At 36.2% G+C, this 18,986-nt stretch overlaps 1 protein-coding gene across 1 annotated transcript; it reads left to right on the top strand.

Moving 5' to 3' along the window:
* The first annotated feature begins 586 nt into the window (after window positions 1-586).
* LOC136259493 (solute carrier family 35 member F1-like) lies at window positions 587-6,548 on the top strand. The gene is made up of 6 exons (XM_066052984.1): window positions 587-921; window positions 3,888-4,056; window positions 4,419-4,578; window positions 5,348-5,453; window positions 5,505-5,659; window positions 6,272-6,548. Exons 1-4 carry the CDS (start codon window positions 601-603, stop codon window positions 5,412-5,414), a joined length of 717 nt encoding a protein of 238 aa, XP_065909056.1. The 5' UTR covers window positions 587-600; the 3' UTR covers window positions 5,415-5,453; window positions 5,505-5,659; window positions 6,272-6,548.
* The last annotated feature ends 12,438 nt before the right edge of the window (window positions 6,549-18,986 follow it).

The following is an 18,986-nucleotide window of genomic DNA, read 5'->3' as shown; positions in this document are numbered from 1 at the left end:
CTTTCCATTTCCACTGTTTCCAATTGCCTGGATAAACACTCCTCAGGAATGATGTAATGATCACCTTGGCTCTGCCTTGGTGGTTATTACATCATTTCTTTGGGCTGTTTATCTACTGAAGAATCCTAGCACTACATGTTTTCCCTATACCTGTTCTAATGTATTTAGCCCCTTTGACTTACAGTTGACAATAAAAAGTCAAGTCCATGTCCCACTCATACTGTACTGTAACAAGACAATTTATCAGTATATTATACACCTTAGCTATGAATTCTGTATTTTAAACTCAAATATTTTGTCCAACGTTCCTTAATCACTGATGTAGCTGCAATATCAGGTTTTTAGGAGCAGATTCAATGCAGGGAGATGCAATGTTATTCAGCTAAATACTCTTTTTTTTCTTGGATATTATAGCTGATCTTCATACTTATGAGTTTTATGCTGTAATATACGACAAATGCATACATTGCACTCCATTTTGAACTCTTACTGTCACCTTGCATTTCTGATCATGATTTAGTCTGCTTTCACTACCTCCATATTATTAATATACATAATGTAGCTATCAGTCTTACATACGTATCAGTCGCATGCGCAATCATGTACTATTATTGCTCAATATTTAGACATTTTTTCTACATACTGATTACCGGCCAGTTGTTAGCCTTACTCTGGACTGGATTTGGAGTGTTTGCCACACTACTGGATAATCATACAGAGCAAGACATTTCTTCTACGCTAGCTGCTGGTATATATTTTGTACTTGCAGCAACTTGTGGGCCATGCATGGCAACGCAAAGAAACTTTGTGGCCAAACTGAAGGCCAACTGGTGGAAGTTTTTAATACTAGGGATTGCTGATGTGCAAGGAGCTTATTTGCAGGTGCTGGGACTGAGGTACACCACAGTCACTATAAACATGGTGAGCACACTGTTTAAGTGCCTGTATAGTCCACACATTGTAGTATCAATTAATGCTGTAGCCACTTCTTTTTCTCAAAATCATTGTAGCACAGTAGATATCTCCTAAATCTCCATAATGCCTCTTCTTGTTATTAACATTGTGGCTATATATATTATAAATTGAAAACCAGATTGTATATATGTGTATGTACCACTCTGTGTGGGCAGTTCAAAGGCACCGCCAGTGCTATAATTTGTATATTGCACTGCTGCAGGCCGCAGCGAGTACATCATAACTTATAACGCACTGGTTGCGGTTTTGTAGACCACAACGAGTGCATTATGCATTATAATGCACCGACCGCAGTGCAATATACAGATATTGCACTGGCTACGGTTTTGTGCAGCATAGCACAAGTGCCGGTGGCCAAGACCACTACGACACCTCACCTAATAGGTGGAAAGATACTTCACAGATCACTCGAATTCTTTTATAGCCTGACATGTAAAGGTCGATTGTGGGCCATAACGTCACCAATACATATAATGTTTACAAGCAGCCAATGACGATCGAAAAAGCCAACGCGGGTGGCAACACTGAACTCTAGTCTACATTTATATAAATGTACTTATACACCTTATACTTGTCTGGTGCCATCTTAGCCCAGATTAAACTGTAGTCCACTTCGACAATGACTCAATAAAACAAATATATTCTAAATAATATAATACCCTTTACGTTCGATTGTGGTAACCAGTTTTGTCATGCCACCAGATTCGAGTTTAGCCAGTGTGAATAGTAAGAATTAGACTAGTATCGTTTAGTAGTTAGGTTTTGTTTACTTAAACCTTCTATTTAGCTGCTTTTTTTCGCTCGAGAGAATCACTATGGCGATTAGTCTGGTGCTTAGTCTATATGGCACGCTGGCATGCTGAGCACTACATGATGAGAGTCAAACAGCGAATGCAGGTTAGTGATATAACCCATAGCGTACTAGCTTTCAATATCTCAGGTGGCTGCAGTACTGCAGGGGGAACGTCATCGCAACGTCCGGCTTGGTTACCCACAATCGATGTTAGAAACCTGGCCTTTATAAGTGTTACAGCTGTCTTGTGAGACTCTCCCCACCTATTAGGTGAGTGGTACATAACAGTTATACAACGTGCACTCGTGCTCTGCCTGTATAAACTAGTGTTGCACCGATATGCATATTTTCACTTTTACCGATACCGATGTTTCACTCATTCCTGTAGCCGATATGCCGATATTTACCGATATTCTTCTATTCTGTAGGTCAGGGGAGAAGGAGCAAAAATCATCTAAAGTTTATGTGCGTGTATAACATAATTTAATTACTTGCGTGGGCAGCCAATTCTACAATGTTTGCTACCAGTGTGCCACTAACCCCTTACATGGAAATGAAAGCCAAGTAGTTATAAAACACCTAAGTCAGCTTCTCAAACGGAGTTTTGGTGGGATTCCAGACCCTTTCCAAATAGTGATTGGTTGATTGCGTGGGCGGCCGATAAATATACACAGCCTATTATAGCCTTGCAGCCACACTATTCACACATAAACAAGCCTAAATAGTTATAAACAAGTACAGCAAATAAATGTTTACCACTTACCACTGCATTCACTGCTTTCTTTTAATTCTGTCACATGTTTATTACTGTCGTTAATGATTGATTGTGGGTTTAGGTTATCGGCAAATAACTTCCTCTTTGTAGCCGATACCGATACTTGCAAAATCACCTTATATCGGCTGTTACCGATTATTCAACCGATTATCGGTGCAACTCTAGTATAAACGCACTTGCCTTCGGGCCTGACGGCCCTCAGGCTCGTGCATTTATATCAGGCAGAGCACTCGTGGCCATTGTATAACTATATAATATAAAACTTGCCTGATGCCTTCTATATATACTTTTTTTAAATATCCCTGACGCGTAAGTTTTTATGCCATCACGCATGGCCATGCATTTTCAGCCCTTAGAAGAGTACAAATTATAGAATGCAGAATTTTGACTTGATAGCTTCTAAGCTATGATCTGTTTGCACCATATATTGTATACCTGCCTGTTTTTCAGTTGAAAGCCCATGGCCAGTCATGTATGATTATATGATGTGTTAGATGGGAATGAGAAGCCGAATATCATCATTTAAGGTTGTATGACCAGTCTTTTCCATAAAGGAGTTATCTCCTTTATAACTGTTTTACAGCAAAGTAAGGTTACAAACATTAGGTGATTTAAATTGGCATAGCAATTTGACTGTGGGTTCACAAAGAAAGTGCGGTTTAGAGAATGGTCTATGTATTGAGTGACATGTTGAATAACCTGTCACTCTAACTTTGACTATCAATCCACTGCATGACAACTACGTACATGGAGAAATGAATATTAGAATTAATTGGAAAGAACGTTGCACACATACGCGCACACAATTGCATAGCAATAAGGTTTTTTGAGCTCCAATGTTTCATAAATTGTGTTGGATTAGTGCATGGATCATCACATCACTTCACATTGATATCTTGTTATGAAACCTTTGCTACTAAATAGCAGCTATTTTAGTGTAGACTTTGTTGCTTAAAATTTTTAATTTGTTATGTTTCAAGAACTGTCATCATTTATTTTAATGTAAGATCACTGAGATTTAAACCCGAGTGACTTCAAGCCTAGGGAATTAAACTTTATGTCGGTATCATATCACAGAAGCTGCTTTCTATGTACAACATGACATCTTGATTGGACCTGCATTCTGGATTGTGCAAGTGTCAGATTAGAGAGGTTAACTGAACATCTGTAGCAACTATGTTATATCATAGTACATTTTTAATACATAGTAGTAGCATCATTTTTGTATACAACACAAATTAACAATGCTCGTGCAAAGTTGAAACATCTGTAACAAATGTTTAAATTTAACAACAGCATGTATATGCAACTGTGTAGCTGTATGGAATAAAAAAATCTTAACAGGTCATCATTCACGGAGCAAGTGTGGTATGGATTGTACTACTTTCTACTTTCCTAATAAGAACAAGATACAAACTAGTTCATTATGTATCAATGATTGTTTGCACGTTTGGAATGGTGATAGTGATTCTAGAAGATTTGAAGTCATCAAAGAGTGATGGCAGCAATTCTGGTGAGTACATATAATGTTGAACACGTATACTAACATAGCATCCAAGTTTTAAAGTGGCATTATAATGTATAGATAAATTCATTGTACAATGTGTATTTGTTTGTACAATTTGTTTATTAAGCAATAAAAATGAGGATTATGCATGGTGCAAAATTATGAGAGTGCTTGAAGAGACATATTGCATGAGCTTGTATATATGCATGGAAACTGATGATGTTCTCAAATGAAATACAAGAGACAGTCAACCACCAATGCATTCATAGTAGCCCATCAACATGAATGTCATGTCAGTTAGTACATATACACCAAACACTTCCTTACATAAGCTTGCAGATATTCATGTATGCAACTATTTTTTTCAGGAGGCAATGAAATATTAGGGGATTTCCTATGCATCATGGCTGCACTAGCACAGTGTATCAGTATTGTTGGACAAGAATTCCTGATCAAAGAAGAAATTGGTATAATAGATTACATGGCAATGTTAGGATTTAGTGGAACACTACTTGCAAGTATTCAACTGTGAGTACTGTAATTTTGAATCACATACAGTTAACCCAGGCAGCTACAGGCACAATGATGAATATGGAGGACAGACATTATATTATTTGACTATTTTTGTACCCATGCATCCATAGACTGGTTTTGGGGCTTGTTTGTACCAAAATTTTCTAATGATGACATATGGCAGACAGAAATTACAATTGTTACAGTATATATGATGTCTGATGACCATGTATTACTTTTTGAGTACACTCACATATATATTATTATATTAGTTTTTGAGAACTTCTAATGGACCACTAGAAAGTTCTAATACAATTAAATTTTCCATTGGTAAATCTATGAAATTATAATTATATAGATTGTGTAAAGTAAAAATTAAGTGAGCTGAGCAGCTGACAACAGTGATCAGTGGTTAAGGTTTTGGGAGTTAGGTATGGAGCTTCCTGGTTCAAACTTTGGACAACTTTTTGTCAACATTGTTTACCACTTGGTAACTGTTCTATTAAAGTACTTCGACCCTGGAAAAATGAAGAAATTAAGCCTATTTCACAAATGCATAAAAGTGATTATGATGCATGGAATTAGAAGTGTGAGGTGTCGAAGGTGGCTAATAGCTAATAATACAAAAATCATGTGTTTTCAACAAGGGACCATGGAGCTATGTATGCATGCATGAAAAATGCATATTCTTTCTTAATGTTAATTTATATCCATGTTTTCTTGGACACACAACACACTACTGTATGTCTTGATATCAGAAATTCACATGTTGATTTCACTACAGATATACTTTGGACCGAAGAACTTTAGTTGAAATGACATGGGACCTGCCAGCTAGTGAGTCACAGTGACCTGTAACTGTAAGCAGTGCAACAAATGTGACAGAATTGGTAAACATATGCATGACTATATATATACAATATTTTCTCGTTGTGTTATAGTTCTCTACTTTTTGGGCTGCAATCTTTGTAACATTGGCTACTATTATGTAAAACCACTTGTCCTAATATTTTCATCATCGATGGTTATAAACCTCTCAACTCTCACTACAAATGTGTATAGTATGATGTTTGCAGTTTATCTATTTGGAGACAAGGTTAGAAGTACTATATTTGTATATAGTGCACAACCAGATGTCACGTTCAATGTATTTTTTTTTGCTGCAGCACATTAATAGTGCCTTGTGACTTCTGTCATGTAACTCTGCAGAGAATTATTACTATATTCTTAAGACAGAACCACCCCAGTCCTTCCCAATATGCACATGCACGTATGTGACTATAGGCCTGACTTCCTGGTTTACATGTACATTGGCAAAACCATGTAAAAAACACTACTGGATTACTATACACTATTATTATAGACCACTAAAACTTTTATCTTCCCTTTTCTGCAGGGTCTGCATGGTTTTTTGTAACAGCAATTTAGGATGCTGTGAAAACTATGACCACTTCCCCTGTATATTATATATATGTCTACCATATGTAAATTAAAATGCTGTCCAAATCAGAGGAAGTTTTGGGCATCAGAACATTGATTAAATAGCAAACTGGAACTATAAAATATTTGCATTATTTTTTCTACATTGTAATTGACTATGTGTGCAAACACAAAACAAATTAGAACAAAAGCTTGTTGCATTACTCAATTCACAGATTTAGAGCCAAACAGTTTGTCACTAGCTTATATTTGTTTTTTACCTCTACAGTTCTCATCATTCTACATTGGAGGGTTTGTGGTGATCATGTTTGGACTGATCCTATACAATATTATATCAGTACCTGAAGGAGGTACCGACCAGTCAGTGTTCAGTATTGGCTACTGGTACAACTATGGACACTCACTATTCTATAAGTGGAGGTATTGTCCTTCCAAGATGGCTGATGATATACATGATAATGACTCTAGTGAAAGGGAATCTTTGATTGGAGTCAGTAGCTAATCATTTCTCAAATTTTCATGAATAATAAATTATTATCAGATTATCCTATTATCACATTAATGAACAAGTCACACAATCTGTAAAATATTTCACTGATAGGCTTGAGCCATAATTGTGCTTTGAAAATAGCCTATTAAGCATTGCTCAAAAATCAAGCATATAATGCTCGAACTGTGCATTCAAAAGTATAATCAAGAGCTGACTGTTTTATTAGAGTATTATCAGTATTCCTGACTGCGTGCTGTATTAGAGTATTTGATCTTATCATGCAAAGTGTAAATAATCAGTTTATAAATTACTGAAAAATAATAACTGATTTCAGTTCATTAAAACTTTTATATGAAATGCAGTAACACTGTGTAGTAAGTCTTTGTTTCACTGCATGGAGTTTTTTTACATGTAGATTGCACAAAAATCTTGTTCTATTATGCTAGCACAATGTTGATTGATGCCTTTGCTAAAGTGTGAACTAAAGTGTGAACCAATTAACCAGATTATTTTTGAAACTGTAACTAAGCAATTTTTGCTGCCTAGCAAGTGCATAATCTTCTGCTGATAGCATTGTGTTTGATGCCGTTTCCCTCCCATTATATACCAGCAATTGCCCTATATTAAAAGACTGTAGATTTAAGCTCTTCCGAGCCCCAACCATTATGCAACTTTGTTATTATATTATTATACTACATGTATAAGGATTATAGTGATTTCAGCAAAACATTTTTAGGTTTTAATACATATACTCCTGGATCACTGTCAACCAAATTATATTTTTATTGAAAACATTTAACATACAGTACAAAGTTACTGTCAATTTTGTAACTTATGGGCCAATTTTTCACAAAATATTCATAATTAGAAATCTACAGTGCATTAAGGGGTAATAAGCACTGCACAATTATTAACTCTTGCACTAAGTTTTTGTCAAAATCTGATACATTGTATATTGTAGCTCTCCCTATAATTTCCTAGCTAATATGACATGACATGACTCATGCATCTATACTGTATACAAATGCTATTGATGATACCCACATAAATATTTTCAAGAGTTCCATAGTATGATTCCAAAGCAGACACGATAATTAGAGCAGACAATCCTCTTGATAATCACTGATTTTGGTGGAGGTAATTTTTAACAAATGATCAAGTTCAAAAACAGGAACAATATTTGCAGTGATCCAGTCCTTGGATAATGTAGCTGTGTAAACTGATAGAAGTGGTGAATTAGCAGAGAGAACCTCTCTTAAAGGACCCTCCCTGTAAAGGACAGTGTACATTAAATTCCTTATAAAGGAAATGCGGCTTTTGTGGTCCCTATGTATAGACCTAGCTTTATACCAATACACTCTTATCTCTGAGAAAGGGTAACCTCTTTATAATAACAGTAAACTTTCATCAAAATTACTTGCTCAAAGTGTCCATTAAATAAAGGTTCCACTGTAACTGCAGGTGGAATTTGAATACATCTACCCTTGGAAGAATTTATTCAAGCCCATGCAGAATATTATTTTCTAGGATTCTTATGAAATTTGAAATCTTCACAAATCTTATGATCTTTATAGACAGCAAAGATGGTGAACAAGATACAAATGTCATTTTTGTCAAATCACAAGATCATTCCATAGTGCTTTAGTTTCCTTTCTTCCACATAACACAAATTATGCATGAATGGGAATTGTGAAATTTTAATGTCAAATTCTCCAGCACTGGCAGGGCTATAAGAACTTAAAATCCCTGCTATGTCCCTGCCTCCTAAATATGACCTATAGCCCTAGGGGTGGGTTCCACGGTTTGGCAATTAAGAGAGAGGGAAGTACTAAGATATATGTGACCGGATTTGCAAAAAGGTACCTTTTTCACACACAAAATTTGACCCATTTTTTTGAACTTGGAAGCTTCATACGTTTTTCATCATTTCATATAATTGACTGAACTTTTCCGTGAGTGTAGCTACCGTATCTGGCTGCATTTTGAAACTAATAGCAAGTTAATCAGTTTATGGAGTCAAGTGTTACATCATTTTGTTTGCTGGTATGTAAAATGTGTGGAAAAGGTATCTTTTCGCAAATCCAGTCACATATGTAGAAGGGGATCTGGGGAGTATACATGTAGTCCCTTAGAATCTAAATGGATTTATAGCTATTTTAGAATTTAAAATTTTTTATCATAGTAGCTAATAAATTTTGCTTTCTATAATGAATCAAGAGTTGTAGGTAGGGATTAGACTAGTGACAGTAGTTCAGTTACATCATACCTAAAGAACAGTGTTGGGCAAGTTACTTTTTAAAAGTAACTAGTTACATATTACTTGCAACTGAACTATTTAGTAACAGTTACATATTACCCATAAAATAAAGTAACTATAATAATACTATATATTATATTACTTTGTGTCCACAGCCTTAAGCTGTCACGTGTGAAACTACCACCTTATCACGTGACATGATTGCGTTGTTGGACAATGTGCAAATCTTGGTTATAAGTAAGAAGCTGCATGGTGAATAAGCTTCATTACTTCGTTGTGGCTAGGCGTTACTCAGTGGATTACTAACGGGATTAGTAACTTCGTTACTTGTAGTAATAATATTACGTAATATTAGATTCGTTACAGTAACTATATTACTTAGGTAACGCGTTACATTTGTAAGTAACTTGAGTTATATTACTTACCTGTTTTTATAGCGTGTTTCGTTATATCACTTAGTTACCACAAAAGTAATAATGTTACGTAACGCGTTACTCCCAACACTGCTAAAGAATGATAATATACAAAGGACCGCGCGTGCATCTCATTTGCAAAAATATTGCTATAGCAAGCTAAATGTACCCAAATAGGATGGTTCTGCAGATGAAAGTTTTCATACTCAGCTACTGTGCATGCATGGAAGATGTGACTATCCTATTAGAGTATTATCTGACCAAGTTCTGCCTATGTACATTATGCTTAATACTTCACACATCTATAGATGGCTATCACACGCCGGTATGCGCAAGCGCAATATGGTGACAGCATATACAGCTAAATAGGCTGACGACAGAGTCTATAATCATACTGCGCTCGAGCTATAGGTGCAGCTGTTCTAGGTGGCCCACTGGCCCTAAATCATTTCAGTTGAAATATATAGCTATATAGATCTATATTATTCAGTTTGTATTCAGCTCAGGGCCGCCCACAGGGGGGGGCAACTGGGGAATTTTGCCCCGGGCCCCAACCTGAAAGGGGCCCCAGGAGGCGCCATGAAGGGCCCCCTGAATACCTGTTTAAAAGATCGATATACTCTAATAGAGCAGTCAGATCTAATAGAGCAGTCATAGTATTCTTCAGAGGAGCAGTATAGCAAGCTTATAGATAAGGAGATATGGTTGGTGATGGGTAGTTATTGTCATTGCCAGCAGGTTGTGACTTTTTTTTTTTTTTTTTTTTTGGTCTTCACCTTACAACTTGGGTCAAGGGCCCCACTTTAACTCTTTGCCCTGGGCCCCTTAATTTCTCTGGGCGGCCCTGATTCAGCTACATGTTTCTGACTCCCTGTATTCACAGGCTTTAAGGTCCCTATATAGTGGGATAGCATTTAATAGATATATTTATGGGGGAAAAATGTTTTAGAGGAGTCCAAATAGCTAATCTATTTCAAACAGCGGCGGAGGACGTAATTGATATGAGGGGGGGGGGGGGGGGGCTGGGCTGACCCAGACTTATTTCTATAGTTTGGTATAGTGAGACCAAAAAAAAAAAAAAAGGAAGGTCACAACCAACTGACAAGAGCTTTCCACCTCACCAGCTACCATTTCTAGCTGATAAACTACATAAAAATTCTTACGTAGCTCGCTACACACTGACTACTTTATTAGAGTGACTGCTCTATTAGAGTATCTCGATCTTTAGGCCACTCCAAATAAATTCTCTGTTTCCCGTCCACCGCCCGCATCTAGTTACTGCCAGCTCTAAATATTCTATTATTCCGTATTCTTCCATTATTTTCCGGTTATTCTTGCATACTGATAGGCTCAGTAAAAGCCATCTTGAAACAGTGTCAGCTCACGTGTCAACAGTGCTGTCAAGTCAGCACAAACTTCACGTTTGTGTTGTTTTTGCAACTTACAAAGGAAGGAACAAGCTTAAGCATGCTTTTATGCAGCCTTTTTGGCTGTGCCAGGCAAATAATGGCTTGAAAAGCTAGCCAATCTTATAATGAAATAATGGAAATGGACCGCCCGTCCACATGCAAATATGCCCTAGTCCAGGACGGGAAACAGAGAATTTATTTGGAGTGGCCTTATCACGGTTTTCAGCCCCACTCCAAGAAAGATAATTTCGGTGTGATATCATTCTGAGGGGGGGCTTCAGCCCCCCTTTCCGCCGCCTATGATTTCAAACAAAAAAAAGTTTGTTTGCAGACATGCACACAAACGGAAGCCACACACAATTGAAAATGCACGTGATTAGACTGTTGACCTCATGCATTCTCGTAGCCCAGTGTACGTATATAGTTAACTCCGTAGGTTTCCTTACTGAACAACGTTTCTTTCATAACGGTAGTCTATACGTAGCAATAGCTACTGAGCAGTTATAATTAGCTAGCTATACCACATTGACTTGGCTTTCCATCGATGATGGCTGAAAGAAGCAGCAGTAGTCATGATAGAGATAAATACAATTCTGTTGAAGTCGAGCGGTACGCTGCCAAATTTAAGCAAGACCCAATGTACGTGGCTTTTCTATTCCCAGCGGTCGAGCAGTATTTGACAGCACAAGCAAAGGGTAAGAAAGTGTTAGATATTGGATGTGGTACTGGAAAGTGGGTGAAGTATGCCTCAGAGTGTGGTGCTAGGAGTGTTGATGGATTTGACATTAGTGCAGAAATGGTAGAATTGTCTAAGCAAACCACTGCTGGTCTTGATAATGTTAAAGTTTGTGAGGGTGATGCAGTAAATATGCCATATGGTGATAACACATTTGATTTAGCACTGAGCATCTTTGTCACCTGTACCCTCCCATTGGAAGCATTTATCAAGCATTTCAAAGAACTGTATCGAGTGCTAGCTCCTGGTGGAAAAGCTGTGGTAGTCAGTACTGCAAAATCAAGCACATTTTTCAATGCCGATGCAGACCAGGTGTCACTGGAGGCAAGAATTCAATCCACATTAGCCTCTCTTCCAAAGCCACATACAAATGAGCAAATCAACAAAGCATTTGCAGATCTCAATGATGTGATAAGAGTTACATTTGCTCTTGATGAAAATGGTTCCTTATACCGGGTGACCAAAGTCAGACAACCACCTAACGGCCATCCTGTATGGGCTAAAACCCAAATAATGACATTCCCAGACTATTATTATACTGACGAGTTCCTTCACGATCAAATCAAAGCTGCTGGACTGCATATAGACCAAATTGAAAGCCACTGCACTGAGGAGAGAAGGATTGCCTACAACAAAATAAACCAAAACAATAAACTTGAAAAGGTGATCACAGACAATCCACCACACTTCCTTTGTCACTTGTCGAAACCTAAACTCTGAACTGGAGAACTGTATATGTGTGAAAAAAATGTGAGCTGTATATATTGTACAGTAGTTCACAGTTAGCTATAGACTAAGTGTGCATACGTAGGTTTTGATTGCTTTTGGTAATAAAGACAATTGCAAGTTATACAAACACAAAGCAAAACGTTTTAATGTAAACTTCGTGTTATACTGTACACCAATGTTAGAAACTATGCATGCACCACAATTAGTACATGGTAGTAGTTAATTTGTACATTAATAAAATTGGTAGTAATGATGCAGTGATGTGTATAGCTATGCAGTGAACTTTTGGATTTTCGTATATTATATGCATGACTTTATTGGATACCTCAAGTTAACCATGCAAACTAGTTTGACATCCTTTTTGATTGGCTGCATGCCATGTTTAGGTGTATATAGTAGTTAAGTAATACCAACAAAATTTTAGATGCCTATAATATTATATAGAATAGTACTATAGGGCCACTGATGAAGAAGACATTGATGACCCATCAATTATATACCATAATTTACTTTTGCAAAATATTTTTTTGTATGCAAAAATTATATGGAAATTTCTTACGTGCATGAAAAAGATCAAGATACTCCAATAGAGCAGTCGTTCACAATGTAAATCATACGAAAATAATGTTTTACACAATATTTCTATCAAAAAACTTTTGCACAAAGTTTTTTAGCAAATTATGGTATGACAATATCATTTGTGTATGGGACATCCTTCAGGAGTAAAATTATTATTATTAGAGCTCTTAGGTACTAATTGATAAATTATAATAATGCTGGCCTTTAGCCATTAACAAGCATTATACATGAATAACTTTTCCAACTGAGTGAACACACACGCTAACCATGAAGCCTTAGAATATATATAGTAACTGTTGTGTTGATTGATACTTTCTTTGTGCTGCTAGGGTCTCTCCAGCTTTGTCTCTTTTCTAGATTAATACAAATAATTATGTTTAACCATAAACTGTTTAATTTGGTTTAACAACAGCCACTTGTTTTGCTTTGTATATTCACATTATACACGTAAAAAAGATTTTAACTGACTTTCAATCACTCTGGACATATAGAGTATGGGTGTGGTGGGAGGGTAACACTAAGCAAACTCACCAAAATATATTCACTGTTATACTGACAGTATTGCTATTATTATTTACCATTACTGTACAATTTCAATTTGAAGGATACGCACAGATCAAAAAGCAAATACAAAGTCAATAAATTCCAAAGCAATCAAAAAATATGTTATAGCCTATTATCAAGAGTTAATAATAGAGAGGAGAGTGTCCAACACAATACAGAGCCTCTACAAATGATTCAGCGTGATTCAAAGGGATTCCTCTGTAAAATTCTGTGATTTGTAGTGTGAAGATTGTTTTAATCATCACATTTCTTTGTTCTTCCCATGTGCAATCATCATATTTCCTTTTTCTGGCAGTGTGCACTTGTTAACACGTCTGAGAGAATCCCTTTGAATCACGCTGAATCATTTGTAGAGGCTCTGCATTGTGTTAGACACTCCTCTATTATTAACTCTTGCTATTATATACTAACCATTCATGTTAACTTCCTACAAAATTGACCAAACAGCTTGAATGTGTATACTATAGGATATTGTGAAGACTTCTGATTAACCAAAATAATAATTCAGGTAAGATGCGGATATACTGGTATTCATAGAGAATGCAGTCACATTATACTTCAGTACACATGAGAAGTTTTGTTGAGTGCTGTACCTGAGTATGTGTCTGTGAAAAATGTTTGATACAGGATACGTATTTTTTGATTACAGCTTTTAAGAATAGCACTACATAACATTTAATTGTAATGTGTTTTGTGGCAATCTTTGACCAGCTAGTTCTATTGACTATACTGAGCAGCCAGAACTGGTGCCAACTTGGCAATACAATGCACCATGTAATGTTGACACAAAGACAATGCTGATTGGTAACACAAAGACTTGACAGATGGTGTTTAGTCACTAACAATGGTTTGTGGGAGATGTGTAACACTTTAAAGAACATGCACTTAAAACAAAAGAATGTGCTGTGATGGTACTCATGTTATATTCATAATGGGATAATTATTTGGATTGCTATATTTGTCAGCTTGTACTTAAGTGTATCGTGGAAATTCCAGCTAGCTCATTATAAGTTTTTAAAATAAATTCATCTACTGGAAGAAACCATCAACACACGAGAACTTGCCAGTTCAAATCAAAAATACAGAGTTGAATACAAAACAATACCATTACACGAGCATACAAACAAAGTATATACTTATACAGCACACAAGGAATACTACAAATACAAAACAATATCCACCTATTCAAACATACTTTATGTAACAACTTTAAACAGGCTGTATAGGACCAGGTGTCCTACAGACCTTCCGCACTTGTGTTGTAAAGCCTTAATAAATAAATTATTGTGCTAATTGTGCACACTATTGAAGTACCTACTTATACAGCACACAAGGAATAGGTAGATATATTAAGAAAGGGACCCTGATCTTAAAAACAACAGGACACCTGCAGTTGGTTTCATGCCGATAATGAACCTCATGCAGTGATTGTAACAACTCTGAAGAAATACTACATGCATGTGTCTATAATAGAGTTTTACTGTGCTGCGAACTATATGTATTGTAACCAGAAAACCACAATAACAGTGCAGCAAAGACATACCACAGAATAAAGGTCATAAAGGTAGCCAGTGTTGAGGGAATAACATGTAAAGTCACTTTAAGTAATGTTAAATAATATTACATGGTTATTACAAATTTGGGCTTCTAAGCAATATAACCATTACTATTCATAGATTTGTAATATAGCTAGAGTTACTTTTAAAGAAGCCATAATCTGTTCAGTACTAGTAAATAATATTATGTAATGAAAACATGTTGATACTAATGGAAATGCCTCTAGTGGTCGGCAATAGCCAGCACTCATACAAAATAGCCACCACTGACACTCACCAACCACAACACATTTGCATTTGGTTGAAGTGCCACATTTTTTAAATCCCACACTTCTGGATTCATCCCCATCTATTGTAGTCACCACTAATCAAATCCTAGGCATATCCCTGATTACTCAACTCAGAGTATAATAGTAATATTATTACATAATGCTTTAGAAGCTAAGTAGCACATCAAAGCTCTTAACTATATGGGTGAGAGTCCATCTTAGCCATTTATGAACTACAGAGCTGAGCTAAAGCAACCCACGGCCAAATGGAAGTACCAGTAGTCCCACAACACACGCAGGAAGACTTTACATATTATAATAACCAGTAACTGTAGTTGGTTATAACAAAAGCAATTACATTTCAGTTACTTTTGGTTTGAAGTACCATGTTTACTTGGTTAAACACTACAGCATTTAGTTCATAAAATTGATGCGGTGACTATTCAAATTTTACGACCACCCGAAGCTTGAAAACGATGTTGAAGCACTTATTTTCAAAATCAATTGTAACACCACTCAAGTGTGGCTATTATTGAAGGTGCGGCATTTAAACGGTAATTATGTAACTGTAATTGCCCAGAAGTAACTTGCATTCCTGTCTCTGTTCAATGCAATGCAACGTTCAATGTAATTCGAGCAACATTTTCATGTACTGATCTAATTGTTGCCCACAAAATAAATGTACTGAATAGAGGAAAAAGCACAATGTGTAGGGCATTGTAACTGACCAAGGCTTATAGAAATACTTTAAATGCAATGAACATGAAGACAGTGCAAAATCCAGAGGTGGTTTAAGCGTTGGAAATAAATTCATGACCGTCAGTTGTAGAGAACAACTGATGGTCATGAATTTAGCCATTAACAAGCATTATACATGAATAACTTTTCCAACTGAGTGAACACACACGCTAACCATGAAGCCTTAGAATTTATATGTAACTGTTGTGATTGATACTTTCTTTGTGCTGTTAGGGTCTCTCCGGCTTTGTCTCTTTTTTAGATTAATACAAACACAAACAACAAACTTGCAAGGAATTCCACATAATAATTATGTTAAAGGGTGCTCTGTACAGTTCATGTACGGCTCCCATGAAATTACCACAACTCACAAATGGTTTGGACAAATATACTGTACTTTCTTACTGGATATAAGCTAACACTAGAACACACTTTAGTCCAAACCGGTGCTAATTTGCTGTAGAATGTAGTTATAATTCTTCCCTTTAAACTAGAACTAATATTACAGTTTACACACTAGAGCCTTGATACTTTCATGATACACTATATTAAACAGTACAAATTACTATTGTGCGTTTTTATTTGTCTTTTAGCTTCTCGATACTCAACTTCCGGTTTGACACTGCCACCAATCTTTCTTTTCACTTCCATGCTATTTGTCACCCGAAGTAGCTATCAAAAAACCACAAGCGCTTTTTTAGCAAAATTGCTACAGTAACTCATCCAAAATTTTCATGCCTTTTGGGTGAAAAATGACAGACTAGTTCTATTGTAAACATAAGGGTGTAGAATAGCAAGGGGCATGCCTGTTTCCTAAAGCACAGGTGCTAAAAATTCAGTAATAAGCCACAGACTAATTAACAACCATAATATTTCCATCAACGTAAAGAGATAACCTGTTTTGCCATGTGACTTGGGAAGCCCTTACGTAAACTGTACAGAGCACCCTTAAACTCCAAAAATAATAATTCAGGTGAGATGCAGACATGCTGCAAGACTAGTTTTCACAGAGAATGCAGTCACATTATACTTCACTACACATAACAAGTTTTGTTGAGTGCTTTACCTGGATATGTGTCAGGGAAAATGTTATTTTGAAACGTTAACAGGCTGTCAAGATATAGATAGCTATTGTGCTTTTTGATACAGGATATGTATTTTTTGATTACAGCTGTCATGCAGCATGCATGCATGGCTTTTAACATAAAAATTTAGTTGTAATGTGTTTTGTGCTAATCTTCGACCAGCTAGTTCTACCAACTATACTGAGCAGCCAGAACTGGTGCCAACTTGGCAATACAATGCACCATGTAATGTTGATACAAAGACAATGCTGATTGGTAACACAAAGACTTGACAGATGGTGCTTAGTCACTAACAATGGTTGTGGGAGATGTGTAACACTTTAAAGAACATGCACTTAAAACAAAAGAATGTGCTGTGATGGTACTCATGTCATATTCATAATGGAATAATTATTTGGTTTGCTATATTTGTCAGCTTGTACTTAATTATATCTGGAAATTTCAGCTAGCTCATAATAAGTTGTTAAAATAAATTCATCTACTGGAAGAAACTATCAACACAGAGCTTGCCAGTTCAAATCAAAATTATAGAGTTGAATACAAAGCAATATCATTACTAGTGCATACAAATAAAGTATATACTTATGCAGCACACAAGGAATACTACAAATACAAAACAATATCCACCTATTCAAACATACTTTATGTAACAACTTTAAACAGGCTGTAGGACCAGGTGTCCGACAGACCTTCAGCACTTGTGCTGTAAAGCCTTAATAAATAAATTATTGTGCTAATTGTGCACACTATTGAAGTACCTACTTATGCAGCACACAAGGAATAGGTAGATATATTAAGCCGGAAAGGGACCCTGATCTTAAAAACAAAAACATCCAGGACACCTGCAGTTGGTTTCATGTCTGTAATGAACCTCATGCAGTGGTTGTAACAACTCTGAAGAAATACTACATGCATGTGTCTATAATAGAGATTTACTGTGCTGTGAACTATATGTATTGTAACCAGAAACCACAATAACAGTGCAGCAAAGACATACCACAGAATAAAGGTCATAAAGGTAGCCAGTGTTGAGGGAATAACATGTAAAGTAATGTTAAGTAACCACTAAGTGATGTTATAGTAACCACTAAGTATGGTTATTACAAATTTGGGCTTCTAAGCAATATAATATGTTACTAATTGTAAATATAGCTAGAGTTACTTTTAAAGAAGCCATAATCTGTTCAGTACTAGTAACAAGAAAGTAATAATTATGTAATGAAGAAATGTTGATACTAATGGAAATGCCTCTAGTGGTCAGCAATGGTCGGCACTAACCAGCACTCAAACAAAATAGCCACCACTAACACTCACTAACCACAATACATTTGCATCTGATTTACACAAGTTGGAAATGCCACTTTTTTTTAATCCCACAATTCTGGATTCATCCCCATCTATTGTAGTCACCACTAATCAAATCCTAGGCATATCCCTGATTACTCAACTCAGAGTATAATAGTAATATTATTATGTAACGCTTTATAAGCTAAGTAGCACATCAAAGCTCTTAACTATATAGGTGAGAGTCCAGCTTAGCCATTTATGAACTACAGAGCTGAGCTACAGCAACCCAACTGCCAAATGGAAGTACCAGTAGTCCCACAACACACGCAGGAAGACTTTACATATTATAATAACCAGTAACTGTAGTTGGTTATAACAAAAGCAATTACATTTCAGTTACTTTTGGTTTGAAGTACCATGTTTACTTGGTTAAACACTACAGCGTTTAGTTCATAAAATTGGTGTGGTGACTCTTCAAATTTTACGACCACTCGAAGGTTGAAAACGATGTTGAAGCAATTATTTTCAAAATCAATTGTAACACCACTCAAGTGTGGCTACTATTGAAGGTGCGGCAGTTAAATGGTAATTAAGTAATTATAATTGCTCAAAAGTAACTCGCATTCCTGTCTCTGTTCAATGCAATACAACGTTCAATGTAATCTGTGCAACATTTTCATGTGTTGATCTAATTGTTGCCCACAAAATATATGTATTAAATAGAGGAAAAAGCACAATGTGTAGGGCATGGTAACTGACCAAGGCTTATAGACATACTTTGAACATGAAGACAATGTAAAATCCAGAGGTGGTTTAAGCATAGGAAAAAATTCATGACCATCAGTTGTAGAAAACAAGGGAAAAAAGAGAG

Source organism: Dysidea avara, chromosome 6 (genome assembly GCF_963678975.1).
Source record: "Dysidea avara chromosome 6, odDysAvar1.4, whole genome shotgun sequence".
Lineage (NCBI taxonomy): Eukaryota > Metazoa > Porifera > Demospongiae > Dictyoceratida > Dysideidae > Dysidea > Dysidea avara.
The sequence above is the reverse complement of the archived record's forward strand: the minus strand, read 5'-3'. Positions and strand labels throughout refer to the sequence as shown.

Excerpts from the sequence above, each read along its gene's own strand:
- LOC136259493 (XM_066052984.1), top strand. The coding sequence starts at position 601 with ATGTACTATTATTGCTCAATATTTAGACATTTTTTCTACATACTGATT. Across the intron at positions 922-3,887 it reads CCACAGTCACTATAAACATG|GTCATCATTCACGGAGCAAG; the intron begins GTGAGCACACTG and ends AAATCTTAACAG. Across the intron at positions 4,057-4,418 it reads GAGTGATGGCAGCAATTCTG|GAGGCAATGAAATATTAGGG; the intron begins GTGAGTACATAT and ends TATTTTTTTCAG.